The sequence below is a fragment of the Takifugu flavidus genome, chromosome 10 (genome assembly GCF_003711565.1).
Source record: "Takifugu flavidus isolate HTHZ2018 chromosome 10, ASM371156v2, whole genome shotgun sequence".
In the NCBI taxonomy this organism is placed as follows: Eukaryota; Metazoa; Chordata; class Actinopteri; order Tetraodontiformes; family Tetraodontidae; genus Takifugu; species Takifugu flavidus.
In genome coordinates, this window is record NC_079529.1 from 10,899,426 (window position 1) to 10,917,869 (window position 18,444).

Genomic DNA, 18,444 nt, shown 5'->3' on the forward strand with positions numbered 1-18,444 from the left:
ACACACACACACACACACACACACACACACGGAAGGCTGCAGCTCAGCTCGGAATGATCATAAAGGTGGCTTCATTATTTCTGAGTTACATAAAGCATTTTATTCTTGGCAGTTTGACACAGAGGAACTCTGTTAACGAGGGTCAAGTCAGCCGTCAAACAACACTCAGCTAACTTAGCAACAGTCTCCTCATTCCCACACTTGTTAGCTTCATAAAACCAGAGACAGTGGAAAAAGTCCGATCAAGCAGAACTGATCACATCCCACACGTGCTCAGTGTGGGTGGATCCATTAGGAGGGCTAAACAAATGTGTCTGTGTGTGTGTGTGGGGGGGGGGGGGGGGGGGGCCTTATTTTATGCTTGGAGCTGAACTGATGCTGTCATTAATACTGAATGTTTCTTCACAAAAGAGGGCGGAGCCTTGAGGGGGCTGGTACCAGTATGTTGGCTGTGATGTTTAGAGATTTAATCACGTCTACTCTGCTCATTCTATCAGTATTTTTAGACGTGACCAGCCCTATTCACCATTTGGAGCCACATTTAGACTCTTGCCAGCTGCTCTGATGCCGCCTCATTTCTCTGTGTTGCATCAGATGCTCCCACAAATAAAAGCAAGACTATTCAAGAACACAATTTGTCATACATTCTATTCATCCTTAAATTTTCTTTTAAATATGGTTAAATAACTGTTATATTTCAATGTCATTGTTTTCTAAAATATACAGAATTATTATCATTTATGCTGGGTTTTGAAGTGGGTGAAAAAGTTGGTCCAAATCACATTTCCCATGATGCATTGGGTTAAATCTTCAGCTTCTCAGCTCGTCGGCCACCAACCTGGAGGAAAACAGAGCAGAGATCTCTCTGCAGAGTGAAGCCTGCTGCTGACAACTGCCGCTTTCTTTGAGCTTCAAGCTGAACCAGGAGCCAGGAGTTATTTCTGATCCCACCCTCAGGATTTGTGATTCTTTGAAAATAATAATTTTTTCTTCCATTTGGACTCCATCAGTGGTGTTGGTGCAGCAGCGCCACCTTCCTGTAAAAACTCACCACATTTTCTAAAGACGTATCTGCGCTGAGCTCCAGTCAGAGGAGATCTTCACTGAAAAAGGAGAGAAGAAGTTGAAGCATCAAATGACATTTGCTCTCATTATAAATCAGTAACTCGGCTTAACAAACAGGCTGAAAGATGACAGGTTGAGGTCAGCGGGGTCGCCGAGCTCGCCAGCAGATGGGAACCTTAATCCAATCAGTCTGGAAATTAAGTTAGACGATCACAGACATACAGACCACACCCTCCAAGACAGGCAGCAGAGGAAGACCAATTATCTGTTGCTTAGCAACCAGACAGCAACAAACAAGAAATGTGCAAATGCTAATTTATCTAAGATGTCCTTGAATGATTTTTGTGTGGAAACCTAAATTCTCCACATCAATGCAAAACACAAGAGGAAGCAGGTGGAAACCATGGAGGACCAATCAAAATCCTCAATTCTTCATCCTCCAGGATGTTAGAAGAAGCCAGATCTGAGTGTGTGTGTGTGTGTTCTTTTATTGCTAGATTTTTGACGACTATATATTGACATACTGTTGTGAGGACATTTTGAGGACTTTTTACTAGTTTTCTGACAAATCTGTTTTTTACCTTTTTTTGAAGATTCTGTTTTTCATTTTTCATAGGAAATTATACTGTTTGTATTAATTTAATGAATGAATTAATATATATATATATATACAGTATATATATACACACATACATAATAACTTAAATTACATTGTGTTCGATTTTTGTCATGTTATCAATATCAATTACAATCGCAACAGTGATGATAATATTAATCAACATTAAAATATTGTTATTTGGATCATGATTTTTATATTTTACTGTGATGATGATAATAGTAATGTTTACTTTGTATTTTACAATCACCTAACAAATTCACACCAATGTTAGCAGCTTGAAACATGTGTGTCTGCAAAGTTTGACACATGCTTCACAACTGCTGCAATTCAAATTTAACACAGGTGAGTTGGTTTTAGGCCTGTGGAATTATTTATGGACACAGTAGAAATTAATTTGGTTTAATTAATGGAATAAAACTGATGAGAGCGAGATCACTTCTAAAGAACAAAGTAGATGGAGGATTGACTGTTAGCACCAAAGCATGAGCACAAAGCCAGAGGGCGGGGATCTGCTTGGAGAGGCGGAGTCACAGAGCACATCAAAGGTCAAAGGATCAACGTCTCAACATGAAAGACAGGGGTTTTTCATTGGAGCAAACATGAAAGACCTCAAATAAAAGACCTAAAGTCTACATTGTTAAATCCCGCTGAAGGTTTGTTAAGCTTACTCCAACAACAAGCACCTGCTAAAATATTAACAGTTAATACTAATCATAAACTGCTAAAATATTAACAGTTAAAGTTAATCCTAACATTTATAAAGGAACAACCAGCAAAACTCCAGTCTGAATACTGACTTTCTACTGCAAGTGAGTGAACTCTCCCTTTCTGATAGTTTTAAGATCACTGCCACTGAGCTTTTACAAGGCTGCGCTTTTGGTCATCTTGAAACTATGAACCTTTTTCTTTTCTTTAGCAGTTTTACCAAATGTATTCATATTATCATTCTTCATGACCAAAAAAAACAGGCCATTATGGAAACTTTAAGGTGAAATTTTCCCTCAGTCGAAACCATTTAACACTTCAAAGAAAATGGCGTATTCGTATGTGACAGTATAAATTTGCTTGTCTTTCTAAATTATCGCAAATGTTTGTTTTTTCTTGTGGTTTCAGACTCCAACTATGAACACCAACGTGGTTCCCTCCATCAGAAGCCCCCAGTGTGGTGGCGAGGGAGATGGATGGACAGAAGGGACTGAGAAGCTGATCAGAACTTTTCGGGGCATCCTGAACAAGCTCACCCCTGAGATGTTTGAGAGCCTCATGAAGCAGGTGGATGAGCTCAACATCGATACTGAGGAGATGCTGAACGCGGTCGTTGAGCTCATCGTGAACAAGGCTTTGTCTGAGCAGAGCTACAGCGCCACCTACGCTAAGATGTGTCACCACCTGAAGGGGGTAAACTCTGCATTCTTTGTCTGTACGATTGGTTGGATTTGGACCAGATTATTGTTACTGATGTGCCAAACCTTTCCCACATCAGCTGAGGGTCTCGTCCAAGAGCAGCAGTGACTTCATCTACTTTCACAACGTTCTGCTCACAAGATGCCGGATGGAGTTCCGGAACAGAGGACTCCTGCCAGAAAAGGAAAACGATGTGTCTGTTGCTCAAGAGGTGAGTACGGGCACGCCTACAGCAGAACCAAATATGCCAGTGCAATTATTATTATTATTTATAAATGCTTGCTCCACTGGCACGGACGGTAGAATAGTTCGATTTTGAACTCAAACTTAAATGTAACCTTTACAATGTTTCACCTAAATTAAATACATGCAAATCTGCCCCCAAAGGACCTGGAGCAGACCAGGCACAAGGCCTGCGTGCGTTTGCTGGGGACCGTGAGATTCATTGGGGAGCTTTTCAAGCTGAAGATGATCTCAGAGGGCATCATACACACCTGTATAGGTGAACTGCTCCAGGACGAGTCCGAGGAGTCTCTGGAGTGTGTGTGCAAGCTCCTGACCACAGTGGGGAAAGACTTGGACACCGAGACTGAGATCGTAAGGAGAGCTGTGTGCAACACACACACACACACACCACACACACACACACACACACACCACACACACACACACACACACACACACACACAGTCTACGCATAAACTGAACGAGTGGGACTCTCTTTTTCCTTTTATTTTCTTCCTTTTAGCCAAAAATCAACAGCTACTGTGGCCTCATTTGCAACCTAATGAAGAAGAAGATGTCGTCAAGACTCAAATTCATGTTGCAGGATGTTGTGGCCCTAAGAGAGGTGAGACTCTTTCATGGCTAAATCATGACTATAGTCTGAAAGTTGAATTCTCATCACATCTCATGTGTGGCCTTCAGAACGATTGGGTTCCCCGAAGGAGAGATGAAGGGCCCAAAACCATCCAGCAGCTTCACCAAGAGGTGAAGCAGGCTGAGGAGAGGGAGATGCTCCAGTTGAAGAAAGCAATTCCTGGGAAGTTCAACCAGGACTTCAGACGCAACTGTGATGGAGACCGGAAGCTGCGGTACCAGAGGGGCAGCAGCTCAACTCTTGGGTCACCAAAACAATATGAATGCAGGAGCATGAGAAACACCTGGGGACCAAAACAAAGAGAACCTGTGGTGTACCTGGATGAACAAAAGATAAACAGAGGAGCACGGGTTAAAGAGGTCAACAAAATTCCAGGTAAATAACTGAAAAAGCCAAAGGATTGGGTGCATTTTAAAGCTGACACCTGGATGGGGTTTTTCACTCCTTGTTGCTCTTTGCAGTTGAACACAAGAACCAGGAGGAGGCACGAGCACAGGACTGTGAAGAAGAAGTGTATCAAACACTGAGAAGACTCCTGCAGAAGAACTCTGGCAATGATCAAATAGAGGAGTGGATCCAGGTAACTGGACCTTTAAACTGGATTTTTCTAGAGATTGTGACTGTAGCAAAGGTTCCTCTCCCCCTCCCAGAACACCCTCAACACCAGGCAGAGGTCATCAGACGGGTTTGTGAGGGCCTTGATGAGAGCAGTGTGCCAGTCAGTCATTGTTGACTGTAAGTGTTCTATAAAGTCATATAGAGGCAGAAAGCTCAGCCTGTTTCTGTCCAAAAACATGATTCATTAGTTTTACTCCACACAGACGTCTGTTTTACATGATGTGAGCACAAAACCAGTCTGGGACACTTTATAGTCCATGATTAGATGTGTTCAGTTTCTTTACAGTGGTGTGAAGAGAGTGTTTGTGTTGTCAGGTGGGGTTTATACTCTCAACACCTATGAGCTGCTGGACAGAGCGAGCCTCCTCAAGAGGTTCATCAAGGATGACCAGAAGCAGCTGGTGGCCCTGAACGTTCTGCAGCAGCTGGTGGTCCACATAGACCAACCTGATGGTGAGTGTCCATCCATCCACCTCAACGCTCACGGCTTTGTTCATTTTAACTTTGAACTCCAAATCCAGGAGCCAGTGGTGTGTTTCTATTGACTTATTCCTGTGATTCTTGCTGGTGTGTGTCCGTGTAGGTCTGCTGCGCATGTTTTTTGATGTGCTGTGGGATGAAGAAGTCATCCAGGATGAGACCTTCTTTAAGTGGAGGTCATCCTCAGTCAATGTGACATCCGTGACCAACTTCTTCTCCTGGCTCCAAGAGGCGAACAGACGGATAAAGTGAACTTGGGGAGCAAAAAAAAAAAATTTATTTTAAAAAAAATCTGCATTATTTCATTGTCAATAATTTCATCTGTCTTTGAATAAAATTCAATTTATGTCCAAATACAAGTCCTTGAATATCATTTATGTTTTAGTGAAGTTGGGTAATAAAGTCCCGACTGGCACCTTTTATCCTGATGTGATCATCATGTTTTACTTTCTAAAGGAGTTTTGGTTTATTGAGGTTGAATGTTCAAGGCAGTAATAAACATTGACACTAAAACTACCTCAAGAGCCCGATCTCTAACAAGTATTAATCCTTTATTATGGTTAATGATAAAATAAATGCTGTATAAAGTAAAATAGATTCTGATATTTTGAGCGTATTTCTTATATTTGTTCTTTGAGTGATACTAAAACACTCAGTAATTAAGCTTGATGTAATGGGATGGAAGTGGGAGGGGGGGCGTCAATTTCTTGCCACAATGTGGCATTGATCATACATAATATTAGAAATGTAAACTCAATTATGTAAAAATAGTGTTTGTGTATACAAATCCATACAATTACAAGTGTGTGTGTGTGTGTGTGTGTGTGTGTGTGTGTGTGTGTGTGTGAGAGAGATTATTGGCAGCCTGATGAGTCAGATGTGTGGCTCAGAGACGAGCTGCTCTTCAGCTGCTGACAAACCTGCTGTCTGCAGCAGCTGACGCTCATTGATGGGCACCTTTAAAATGGAGCAACTGAGCAGTTTTCCATGTAGCTACACACGTGTCTGACATTCACAGCTGCTCCCGCATGAAACCTGGCTTGATGTCCAAGTCGGAGACAGAAATGTGAGCAAAGGTTGATCAGCGTCAGAGGCTGAGCAGAGTTTAAGAGTCTGATTGAGAAGTTGCAGACTTGTCAAAATGGAACAGATCAATAGATTTTACATTAAAAATGAGGTTATCAGTTGGAGCGTTGCTGCAGGCGTAGGACAGGAATTAGCCCCGCCCCTCACACAGGACAGGATGTCCTGTTTTAAGATATTGATTGTAAAATAACACATTTGTTCAGGAATTATTGAGGTTTTTTTCCTTTTTCCATTGAAAACAGTTTTTCTTTCATCAGTTTTTCTAAACTCCTTTGTTTGAATTTTCATTTTATGTAAACTGGGACAAATCATTTATTAATAAATGAGAGAACCAAAGATTTTCTGGCAAGGTCACTTTTTAGATCTTGTGGAAGGATTAAGGGATGTGATTGTACAATAATTCAGTATCTGATTTTATTGAATTCCAGTGGAAACAGAAACGCAGCAGCTGAAAAAGGATCACAGGGAACTCAACGGTGATGCGTTTATGAAATATTACTGAACATTTGTCATAATTGAATACCTAGACTAGCATCAACACAGGAACAGAACTGTTACAATAAGCAAGTAAAATGCATATTCATGTTTTGCAGACAGTGATAAACATAAGAAAACATTACATTATATTGATTTATTTATGAGACAACATAACATTGCTAAATGTAGTTGTATTTGTTAAGAATGTATTTTTACGTACACCGAAAAAATGATTCCAAAGCTTTTTAAATTTATGGAGGTAAAACCTGAACTTTCACATCGTCTCACCGGATGTTTTTGATTTTTGGATTTCCAAGCCTGCAGAATACTAGGCTGCCATCTAGCGTTGAACTGGTGGTACTGCAGCACGGCTATAGCGGAAGAGAGGAGAGGATGAGAGGATGAGAGGATGAGAGGGGAGAGAGGAAGAGACAGAGGGGCAGAGGGGCGGGGGGGGGGGGGGGGGGGGGGTCCTCCTGTACCTGGTTCACAGCCACCTGTTTACACCCTCAAATGGTTGTAACCCCCCCAGGACACGATGGATCTGGAATTTAAAGTCAATCTAAAAAAGTAAATGAGATTTGACACATTTACATAACAATAGTTAGTGTTTAAGTGCCACAGTAAACTTACTGCAAAACTAACTTGAGCAAACACTTTATGATCCCGCAGCACTTAAGAACGAAGCCCCTTCTTTCCAAACTTTACTAAAGTGTTTGTCTCCGAACATGGACTGCAGATACAGTCAGGAAGGGGACTGGAAATGTCAGGTGATGAACCCTAAACTTGTAAGAAAAAAACGTTGTTTTTCTTTGTTTTATTCCTACATATTGTGAGACTAAAAGAATGAAAGACACCATTTTTCTGTAGGTCAACTTGTCTATTTAATATATAAAATACGTTAAAACATACGCAAAAAGGAGGGTTCCGAGGGGACAAATCTTTACTTTGGTACAATAACAAACACTTTTCTGTAAAAGCAGTATAGAATTTGTAATAACATATCAGTGCATACTTTATTTATGAAAATATACACAAACTGTATATCATTCTCCAAAAAAACAAAAAATTGTATCTTTACAACAAAAAGCAGACTAGCCAAACACAATATATTAGCTATCATTTAGTTACTTTAAACGTTTCATTTTCTTTAATGTATTTCTGTGTGATATATATTTGTGTTGATATTAACATTTTATTTCCTATAACATGACTCACTGTTTGTTTTTTTAAAAAAAACGCCCATGCATGACATCATGGTGCCCCCCCCAGAGGTTTAGAAATGCAGCATCGGAGCAGTTCATCCACTCGCTCTGTGCCTCCGTCCACACGTGCACTAACTTCACTACCCTCGAGTTGTTTAATAAAAAGCGTGCAACATTAGAAACACCCTTAAATGAAAAAACAAACAAACAAAAATCCCATAAACAAAACAAAGATATTTATAGAATATTTTAATACAATAAAATTAAATTCCAAATAAATCAGATCTAACCTACACAAAAAACAACGCAGATTCTTGATCATCACCACAGCAGATGTGGCAACAACTATAATAATAATAATAATAATAATAATTATAATAATAAAATGCTGTCAGAGGACAAATAAAAAGTCATCACCAGCACAAACGAACACTGGGAAGAGAGCGACACGCAGGAGAATCACATGTTTGGCCAGAACAGCGCCTACAGCTCGATAACCTGAGGCGAGCAGCGGGGTCGACGCTTTACGTCTGCGTCACACACTGACATGCTTGTTTGGCGTGAACCTTCGACTTTGTGATCTGTCTTTAAACGCGTGTTAATCACCGTGGCAACCCTGGACGTGGCAGACGCGCCAAACTGTCCTGCTAGCTGAACTCTGGGTGAACGCGCGCGGAAATTCAGCTGCTGTCAGACGTGATCCAGCTCTCAGAAGCTTCGCTTCATATCTGAGGATGTTCTCACACCTTCTGTCTCTTTTAGTCCTGTCATTTCTGCTCGTGTGGTTGAGCTTGTGGATGAACAGAGGGATGGGAGAAGGAGGAGTGATGGAGTGAGGGAGATGGAGGTGAAGAGGCTGGTGGTGTCTGTGTGTCTGCTGGAGGTAGTCCACTCTGGATTAATGACGCCGTTACTAAACAAATAGATGAGTGTTCACTATAATCTGCCACTAAAGACAAAAACACTTCTATGAAACGACGCCGTCGGTGCGTCTTTGACCTTCAGCGTCTCCTCAAGGTTTAAAACCAGATGGGTGGTTTAGAAACATGGCTTTTTTCACCTCCTGGGCTGATCACAGGACGCTCCGTGTCTGACGTGACCGGATACAATGACTTGACGAATGACTTCTGAGACCAGGCTAAACCAGGACAATTGCTTCAGTCCCCTTAGCAGTTCACCCATTTGCAGCTGTTGTTTATTTATTTCATTTAACTGATTAATAAATTACAGAATTCACAACTGTAACAGGTCAGCTTTTAGAAGAAAAAAAACTTTGTATGTTGTTATATGTAAGTCTGGAAAAATATTTATACTGCGACACAATCTTTCATAAAATTCTTTGTTTTGGTTCAGTTTCCTTTCTGTGATCAGTTGAATCGATTTGACACGTTTGCAGCCTGATTTGGTTCAGTTACACTAATAACTTAGTTATTATTTAAATAACAAAAACATTTGTAGGATTGCATAAATAAAAAGTGCACAAATGTGTTTGTCCTTTTCTGTGGCGCTGGCGAGGCGTGTGTGTGTGTGTGTGTGTGTGTGTGTGTGTGTGTGTGTGTGTGTGGGCGTGTGTGTGTGTGTGTGTGCCGGCGGGGCTGACGTGGGGGTTCAGTTAAAGTGCACTCCATCAGCGACAGCATCCTAACTTTTGCTCACTGGAAACAGTCGAAGTTGCCACGGCTACGTCTTCCCTTTCTAACTCGACAGCACCCTCTGTAGGTTTGTCAACGCATTACAGCTTATTTACAACCATAAATAACAATAAAAAAGAGGCTGATCCAGAATCAGCACGCTTGCTGTTTTTTTTTTTTTCACTGAGGGACATCCTGCCACATATTTAAACACTGAAACAATCCCTGTCGTCTGACGCGGGGCCGTCCGCGCTACTGCCTGAAGTAAATACAGTTTCTGCTTGGATCCGAGCTGTTTCAAGGCTTCAAACCCTCGTTTCCCTGTTACACCAAAGCCACAAAGGTTACAGATTGCTTATATACATGATACCTCATGAAACTCTAATTGTTATCCCACAAAACTGTGTCAAAAAATGTGTGTAATAAATGTGTTTGAAGATTTGCTCAAATGACTTTAAAAAACAACCACACAAGCACGCACACACACACACACACACACACACGGTTGTCGTGGGGATGAGGAGATTCCATGTCACTGAGCTGTTGCAGCTCATCCCTGATTCAAATAAAAAGTCTTTTTACCTCTTTTTGTGAGAGCTATTCTGCCCGTTTCAGGTCATACAGACGGTCCTGATGACGGTCCAGCAGGTCTCCGGGGGGGAGGGGACAGTTTTTTTTTCCTTTTTCGCGTCTTCATATTCAAACCTGAAATCCACACTTTAAAGTCAAGATAGAAGGACAAAACTCCACACTCAAAAATGAAATAAAACAAGCGAAACCTGCCCAAAAGGCTGGAGAACAGACGTACGGCTGACTGAGGTCGGGAAACCGGCCAATCAGACAACAGCAACAGGCCAAATTTATAACAACAACAACAACAACATCAGTCCAGCTTTGGATCAGGTCTGAGAAATAATCCCTTGCAGGTTTTGGTGGATTAATGCCTCAGGGTCCGTGAGTGACTTCACCTGTGTGTGCACGATACATACGTGTGTGTCCCAGTGTGTGTGTTGACATGCTTGCGCTCTGTGTGTGTGTGTGTGTGTGTGTGTGTGTGTGTGTGTGTGTGTGTGTGGGAGAAGACTGGGGTCATCAGGGCCGGTGGGGGTCATGTACACAAGCCACAAATCCGCATCTCCGTCTTCCATCAGTCTGTCCGCTCGGCTCTTCATGTGACCCACGTGTCTAGTCTCATTCTCTTGACGTTGGTCCCGTCCTGGTCTTGGGGTTCGGCCGAAGAAGGTCGCAGCAGGACCATGGTTGGCTGCTGGACCGCTGGGCCAACCTGCTGGTGGAAGTCTGCGCCCCCGCCTCTTCCTTGGGTGCCGTCGTCCCGGTCGCTGCCCTCGTACGAGCTGCCGTTGCTGCTCAGGCTGTCTACAGGTGAGCGGCCTTGACCTCCGGCATCTAGGCGCACCGTCCCGGGATAGGCGACCGTCACCAAACCTTGACCTTGGACTTGACCCTGGTTGATGCCTCCTCCCCCTCCCCCACCAGCGGAGCTGGGGGTGCTGTGGTCACGGTTCGGAGAGACGGGTTCGGACTTGATGTTGATGTTGGGGTTTGTGTTGATGGTCAGTGCAGCGGTCTGAGGTAGATGACTCACCGGCCTGGAGGGACGCAACAGAGACAACAGGAAGGAGTTACTGTCCACACTTCCTGTCAAACATCAGAGCTGCGCACAGGTGAAACACACAGTTCAGCCACTTGACACAAAAAGGTGAAAGACGGCAATTATGAGACGAAAGCTGCAGGACCAGTCTAAGGCTGGAATTCATGTGGTCGTCACCTGAGCCGTAGCAGAAGGACCATCACCTGTGACTGAGGTGAGCACAACAGACGAGTCACAAAAACAGACAAAACACTTCTCTGCTGCTCCCAGATGAAGCTGGAGACTCTGTTGCGTGTTAAAAAACAGAGGATTCAGGGACAGCTGAGTCAGAACCATCAGGAGGATCCAGCACTTCAACTAAAGATGCTTCATGAGCACTTGAGGGGCATTTCTGCCCAGAGAGGAAGGATCTTATCACCTGATGAGCTCTGCTAGCAGGATTCAACAGTGTCACTGATTCAGGGGCTTTCATTCCTCCTCAGGTGTGCTGCTAGTGGTCCAGGGGGGAGCTCCGGTAGTTTAAGGTCAATCATTCTTCCTGGTGCTCTCACATGGATGAGCTGTGTTTGGAGCTTCCAATTACTGGGTTTGGGCCTCCGGGGGGGTGGGGGGGGGTTCCTAATACATCATATCATGAGCCACCTGCAGCCCTGAATCTGTAATATTCTCTCAATTACTGGTGATGTGACAGGAGGAATCTAAGTGCCGCTCCTGGAGGCGATCTGGTGAGCTCGCTCTCTCTAAACGTGTTCACGTCTGCTGTCCCTCATGCAAATGCAGGTTCTCTCACTTGGCTCCTGTTGCGAAGCTGCTTCATCTCACCTGGCGTGGGTAGATGGATGTGGATGCCGCAGCCAGGAAACCGCAGACTCAGCCAGAAAGTGATCGTGATGAAGGCGCAAATGTCAGGCTAAAAAAGCAGCGAGCGCAGCCTGAAGCAGACGCTTGGGACCCATAATGCACTGCTCCAAACCTGCCAAACGAGTGGTCTCTACATAAATGCAGGCTGTTTATTTAGCACCGATAGCTAATAATTATTTTGCATCGCTTCCTGTTTTTGTTTGTGGAGATACTAAAGACCAGACAGTTCAGCTAAACACTGAGACAAAATGTGGCATCTGTGTGTTTTTGAACAGGAAAATACTTTTCAGTATTGGAATGATTTTTATGTATAAATTCTGAAAAGTACGAAAATGTTCAAAAAGTAAATGAGCCTCTGTGAGCGACCTTCTGCTCGATTACAACCTTGGTGGTTGGGTCCAATGGTGCAAAAGCAGTGATGTAAATGTAATCAATCGATCAAAATAGAAACTAAACTTATTTGTAAGTTAGTGTTTGGATCTGTGAATAAATGAGGATCATCACCTCTACAAGTCTTCAGGAATCCACTCGGATCCTTGTGCTTTGGTATATTTGTGAGGTCTCCCAAGGAAATGAGACCATTCTGATTTGGGCCTTGAACAGTCCAACTTTTCCACGAGTGTTTTTTCTGAAAGACTTGTTCGATGACATTTGGATGAACGTTGGATGAATCTCAGCTGCTTAAGACAGCAACAAACAAGCTTCCCTCAAAGATTTTCAGCTTATTAGAAGGAGAAACCAATAAAAACCTGACAGCTGGCATCATTTCTACGCTTTCCTCTCTAGATCATCAATGCCGACCAGGAATTGTTCTCAACATGCAGTTTGTCAGATGTTTAAAGCCCATTTTACATATTTCAAATAGCCAAAAGGAGCCATCATGTAAAATGCTATTAAGCAATTATGAAACCAGATCACATTCCCAGTGGCATTTAACCCATCTGAGTAATGAGCTCCGACAGCTAAGCTACAGCTAAATTATTCTTTTTAGTTAGGCTACTGCAGACTTTTGAGGTCTACATGTGTCAGAGGAATTGAAACCTATGTCTGACAGTCAGCTGCCAGTGACAGCTAAATGGTGCTGAAGTAAAAATTTAATGCCGCGAGCATGTCGGCAGCGAGCGAGCGTGCGCGCGCTGGGACGGCGTGTGGAGCTGAAAGCAGCATCCAGAGACTCCTTTCATTGGAGTAACTAGTGAGATGCTGCTGTGTCTCAGGGTAGCACTTCTGAAGCCTCAGATCGGAGCGGTAGGGGGCACCGGTGACACAATCGACTGAGAAAGCAATGAAATAAGAGAAGAGACACAGAGAAGCAACCACAGGCAGAACATTTATCCGAGTCGAAGTGAGAAGCGGTGATTTGACATCAGGTCACTGAAACTGTTCTATATAACCGAGTAGCAAATAAAAGGCACAATAAAAGGCAAAGCTAGCATGACAATCACCTCAGGTTAGCAGCAAAATTAGAGATGCAGTTTAACATCTCCGCGTTCTGTTTCTCTGCACCCCACATGCTGTGGAGAAAAAGAAAAACAGTTACGAGCCACTCAACAAACAACCCACCACAGCTAGCATCAGACCAACTTACGGATAACAGGCTTTTCCATGGCGTCTGCAATTCTGCTGAATAATCTACATTAATGTCTGAGGAGCGCCTCATAAAGCTGGGATCAACACAACCAACCCACCGCTGATCCATACCATCGTCTCTCTCTGAGGTCGATCCAGGTCCAAAAGACATGTTAGCGTTAGAGTTTTAGAGCAAACGAATCGGAAAGCATCAAAAGGAACATTGTAGAAGTATGGAATCTGAGTATTATTTATGACCACAGAGGGTAATATTAGTTAAGAGATGAAAGAAGCTCTTTTCTGGAGTTGAAGTTAGCTTTTTTTGGGGGGATTTGAGATCATTTTTATCCTCTGAAGTGAGAAAGTTCACAGAGAGGATCAACCAAAGTCGACAAAGAGGTCTGTGTGGGAGGACCAAGAGATTAAGAGGAGGAAATAAACCCAACTGCTGAGCAGCGCCCTCACTAACGAGCTGGACAAAGAAGCAGAAGATGAAGAAGAAGAAAACTTGGGTCTGTCCAGCTGCCTCCTATCTGGGTCAACACGAAGACGCATCGGCAGCAGCTGAGGTGACGCTGCCGCCTCATGCGAGGGAGCTACGTCAGATGCTCGACGTGCACATTCAGCTGGCACGCACGGAAATGTCACCTTCTCAGGTCACAAGTCAGGACACGGGAGACTCTCATTTAACATTTGGAGCAATGAAGAAAAAGGGTCTTACACTAAGTTACTGAGAGACGCTAGGCTGAGCTGCTGCTGGGGAGGCTGTTGCTGGGAGACGGCTGGTTGCTGTTGCCAGGCGCTCATGTTTCCCGGTACCAACCCCGGCGGTGTGAACGTCTGAAGCGCCGTGAGATCTGCACTTGTTAGCTGATAGTCTGAGATAAAAGAAAGAGGGAAAGAAAGAGGGAAAGAAAGAAGGAAGGATGGGGGTTGTTTTACATCATACAAGTTTCTGGAACATCCATATTAATCACAGCTAATCCATATTAATGTAGACCTTTGAAGTGGAATGGTTCCAGAAGCTCTCACACAATGAACAAAGTGAATATTCATGCTAGTTTGGTGGCATCACGGCAACATCTTCACAGTCCTACTCTCATTTTTCAGACCAATCACAGGTCTCTCACTGTCCTGTCATTCCACTGCTTCAGGGTGTAAAAACAGCATGAAGGTACATCTGTTTACAGCAGAATACGATAATACAGCCACACATTGATGCTGTTCATCCTTCCTACGTAAAACACCTTTCCTTCTCTCCCATTTCAAATCTGGTTTGAAACTCACCTTTTTAAAACAGCATATTCCCTCTGATGAACCCACTCTTTCTGTCCCTAAACTGCTGTTTATGGTGGATTAATTTATGGATTTAATCTTTCATTTCTGTACATTTCATGACTTTTTTACTGTCTGACTGCATTGTCTTTCAGTGCTTTTAAAGGCATCCATAAATAAAATCTATTCTTATGATTTTACTCTTTGAAGTGTAAGTTTGGACTGAAGCTTGTGGCCTATGCTTCCAGAGAGAATCAGTGCTGACAGAGTCTGAATTGACCTGGCTAATGGGATCCAGGATGATCTGCCAGTCAGGACAGATCGATGAATCCAGTGGGTTTGGAGAGGAGGCCCACAACTGTTAACTGCTGTGTTTAGCAGGGTTAACCTGAAGTCATGAGGATAAAATTCTATCTAACTCTTCTCCACTCCAGGAATTTAGTGACAAGATTTCTCAAATGTTATCTCTACCAGCAAAGTTCCAAATTTAAACTTTGTCCCCTAAATGATCCATTTCCTGTGATATGACCAATCAGACCAGGGGGCGTGGCTTTCTGTGATGTGGGCGTGGTCACACGGACAATATCACAGTTAGCATTCATCTTTTTATTGTATCACCTATAAAACACTCTGATCTGTGTTTGAGCTTGATTGAGTCTGAGATGGTGACTGCCATCTTACCAGTGTTGTAGGCCGTCTGCATGCTGGAGAAGGGCGCTAAGAGGCTGGGTGTTGCCACGGAAACCACTGGAGTAGTGAGCGTCTGCTGTGCGACCTGCGATCCACCTAACCGCTGAGCATTCTGGGAAGACAGAGGCAAGGGCATTTAGGATTCTGGCGGAGAGTAAAGCCTCAATAACCAGTAGAGTGTCAGAACTTTGTAATGTTCCCATCTCGTTTGCAAGCGGGGGTGACATCATCTGAAACATGCTGAACCCTCCAATTGGGAGGAAAACCTTCCTTTCTTGGATGTTTGTATTAAATATTGTGGCTCAGTGTCCTGAGAAAATACTGGAGCTGCTCCACAACCAGTCACGTTTGTTGTTCTTGTCCTTACATGGGCTGAGCGGCGGACTTCACGCTGCATGACTTCATCCATTTTCGACAATAATAAGGATAATGGCTAGCATGTGCTCCCCAGCGCGCGGCCGAGGGGATGCGGGGACCTTCTAATGTGACCGAGGAGGACTTAATTACACTGAAACTACTGGAACATAAACACAGCTCGTTCCACTTGAAAGTGAACGAAAGAACAAATAAATTATTCTGTCATTTAATCGTCGACGCTGGAGTTTTATTGGCAGACCTCATGAAAAATAATAGAAATCGGGTCCAACAGAGCAGCAAAAGCTGAAGTCTGGCAGAATAAACAGTTACATCAGCGCCGCGAGATGTTTTATTCATCATCACAGGATTCCTGTGAGAAAATACGCTCTTTAACTCTTCGGCGACACTTTAACATCTGCGTGCAAGGACAGAAGTCTCACATCCCAAAGTGGTGTTGGCACGGCAACGCTGTTGGAAAGGCCTGGAAGGTGTTATGAGAGCTGGAGAGCCATGCTGACAGGAACACATGAGAGGGAAACTGCGAGCATGCACTCACATGTGTGTGTGAACACACAGCGTCAGCAGTTTGTGTTTATGCACGAGCACGTCTGCATGCAGGTCTGTTTGAGCAGCACCAGACTGGACTCTTGCTCTCAGATCTTTCCTCGGTGAAACAAACGTGCACATGCTGAGCAGCTCTCAGAGCTCAGGGGCAGCTGGTCACACTGGTTCCCTCCATGTTCCCCCAACAGACGGACAAATGTTTGCTTCTTCCTGAAGCTTCGCTATCAAAGCAAATGAAGCACTGCCTTCACATTACTCAGAATTCAGATGCTAAAACTGGCTTAAAAAACTCAAGCTTGCTCCTAAATGTTGGCCGATGAAAACGATAATGAAGAGAAGAGTTTAGCCTCTTTGTATCAGAACATCAGAAAGCAGCAAATTCTGAAACAGGTCAAGAATTTGATCATTCCTGCACAACTAAAGCAATTTTAGGAGCATTTTATTGGTTTGGTGGCCAGTGGCAGGAACCAGTGCGACCAGTGTGACCAGTGAGTTTCCAGTTTTCCAGAGTTTTCCTGTTTGCAGGGTCAGACATGAAGGGATGCTGGATGAGATCACAGAGAGATGACAGGCTGAAAAGCAAAAGGCTGTTCACCTCATTCACCAACTCCAGCTCTTCCTCTGTCTGCACCGGGGGGGAGGAGGAGGAGGAGAGGATGTTAGGTTCAAATATAAACCGCAACACCTACTTGGGCTTAAAAACCTGCTATTTTACTCTAAATTGTGCAGAATTGATAAAAAAGTGCCACATGCTGGGAGATTCTTGTTTTCTTCTGATCTGGTTCCTGTCAGCGTTCCTAATCCTGCTCGGCAACGCGACCATTTAACCCAAACTCACATTAGAAAACCTTGCAACGTCTACAGCATTTATGGTGTAAACCCCAGATATGGTGTCCCATTGACAGTTTTGGTGACTTTAAACAGCACTGATGAGGTGGTTGCCGTAGCGATGCTCTTCTCACCAGCTGCATCAGGCTCTTCCCACCCTGTGAGGTGATGACCCTCAGGTCCGGTTTGCGGCTATTGACCATCTGCGTTCCGGGTGAAGGTGGAGACTTTGCCAGGACTACCTTCCCCAGGCTGTTGCCATTGGATACGGAGAGGAGCCCGGGCGAGGCCCTGGCGCTGATGTAGCCATTAGCTGGAGAAACAGAGAGTAAATCATGATTTCCTGCATCCACCCAGGTGAGTGAGTGAGTGAGTGAGTGAGTGAGTGAGTGAGTGAGTGAGTGAGTGAGTGAGTGAGTGTGTGTGTGTGTGTGTGTGTGTGTGTGGGGGGGGGTCCTCATTAGAGAGCTGATGGTGCTGCCAAGTCAAATCCGCCCGCTGTTTCTGCAACTTCAGGAGTGTTTGAAGGTGCAGCTCAGATTTTTCTTCTGATCACTGAACCTGTAACATTTTTGCTCCACAACTATTTTATTTTCTCTCCATCTCTCAAAAGCTTCCTTCATTGTGGGCTGTAAATGAGCCCTAGTTCGAGTTGTAGTGCTACTTGAACAAGTCTCCAGTATTTTTTCTGATCAGATCAAAAGAATATTCTTCATGTTTGCAGCTCCTGAGATGAGCTGCTTGTTTGTTTGTTTGTTTGTTTGTTTGTTTTTAACAGCTGAACATCCTTCACAATTGTTCCCAATTCATTTACTCCTACTCTTCTGACCTTTGCCATCTCCTGAGGTCGCGGTTGAAGCTACCCAGCCTGACACAGCAGGTGCCTTTAGCGCCCCCTTCAGGCCCCACTGACAAATTCAGGTTGATTCTGCTGCGCTGAGATTCTGTGACCTTTTCCCTTTAACTCTCCAACACAACAACACTGTCCTGTGATTTTACCTGTTATTCAAGCTTGGCTTCTGCTCTACGGCGCTCCGACGTGCACTATTGTGCTTTTCAAAGTGCATTACAGCTAAAGTTATGATTAGGTTTTCATTCTCGCTGAAGCGTTTCAGCAGCTTTAACTTCTGTCACTCAGGATCAACACACCCTCCTTTGAAAGTTCAACCGGTCACATTCTACTGGACTCTACAACATACCAGTTGCGTGCACTTAAATACTTC

At 43.8% G+C, this 18,444-nt stretch overlaps 2 protein-coding genes across 2 annotated transcripts in view; one reads left to right on the top strand and one right to left on the bottom strand.

The window, feature by feature from the left end:
- The first annotated feature begins 2,648 nt into the window (after positions 1-2,648).
- Positions 2,649-5,444, top strand: LOC130533194 (eukaryotic translation initiation factor 4 gamma 3-like). Its single transcript, XM_057046427.1, has 9 exons — positions 2,649-3,082; positions 3,168-3,299; positions 3,476-3,685; positions 3,837-3,938; positions 4,016-4,343; positions 4,430-4,548; positions 4,619-4,703; positions 4,902-5,039; positions 5,170-5,444. Exons 1-9 carry the CDS (start codon positions 2,807-2,809, stop codon positions 5,316-5,318), a joined length of 1,539 nt encoding a protein of 512 aa, XP_056902407.1. The 5' UTR covers positions 2,649-2,806; the 3' UTR covers positions 5,319-5,444.
- A 2,044-nt stretch (positions 5,445-7,488) lies between these two features.
- The window catches only part of mef2d (myocyte enhancer factor 2d), a 54,885-nt gene continuing 43,929 nt past the window's right edge, over positions 7,489-18,444 (bottom strand). The window contains exons 7-12 of the mRNA XM_057044455.1: positions 17,356-17,534; positions 16,989-17,018; positions 15,464-15,584; positions 14,229-14,385; positions 13,384-13,452; positions 7,489-11,120 (exon numbers count right to left, since the gene is read on the bottom strand). Coding sequence (XP_056900435.1) covers positions 10,634-11,120; positions 13,384-13,452; positions 14,229-14,385; positions 15,464-15,584; positions 16,989-17,018; positions 17,356-17,534 — 1,043 coding nt within the window. The 3' untranslated portion in view covers positions 7,489-10,633. The remainder of the gene's footprint in view (positions 11,121-13,383; positions 13,453-14,228; positions 14,386-15,463; positions 15,585-16,988; positions 17,019-17,355; positions 17,535-18,444) is intronic.

Coding starts and splice junctions, on each gene's coding strand:
- LOC130533194 (XM_057046427.1), top strand. CDS start 2,807: ATGAACACCAACGTGGTTCCCTCCATCAGAAGCCCCCAGTGTGGTGGC. Junction 3,300..3,475: donor ATGTGTCTGTTGCTCAAGAG/GTGAGTACGGGC, acceptor CTGCCCCCAAAG/GACCTGGAGCAGACCAGGCA. Junction 4,344..4,429: donor AGAGGTCAACAAAATTCCAG/GTAAATAACTGA, acceptor TGCTCTTTGCAG/TTGAACACAAGAACCAGGAG.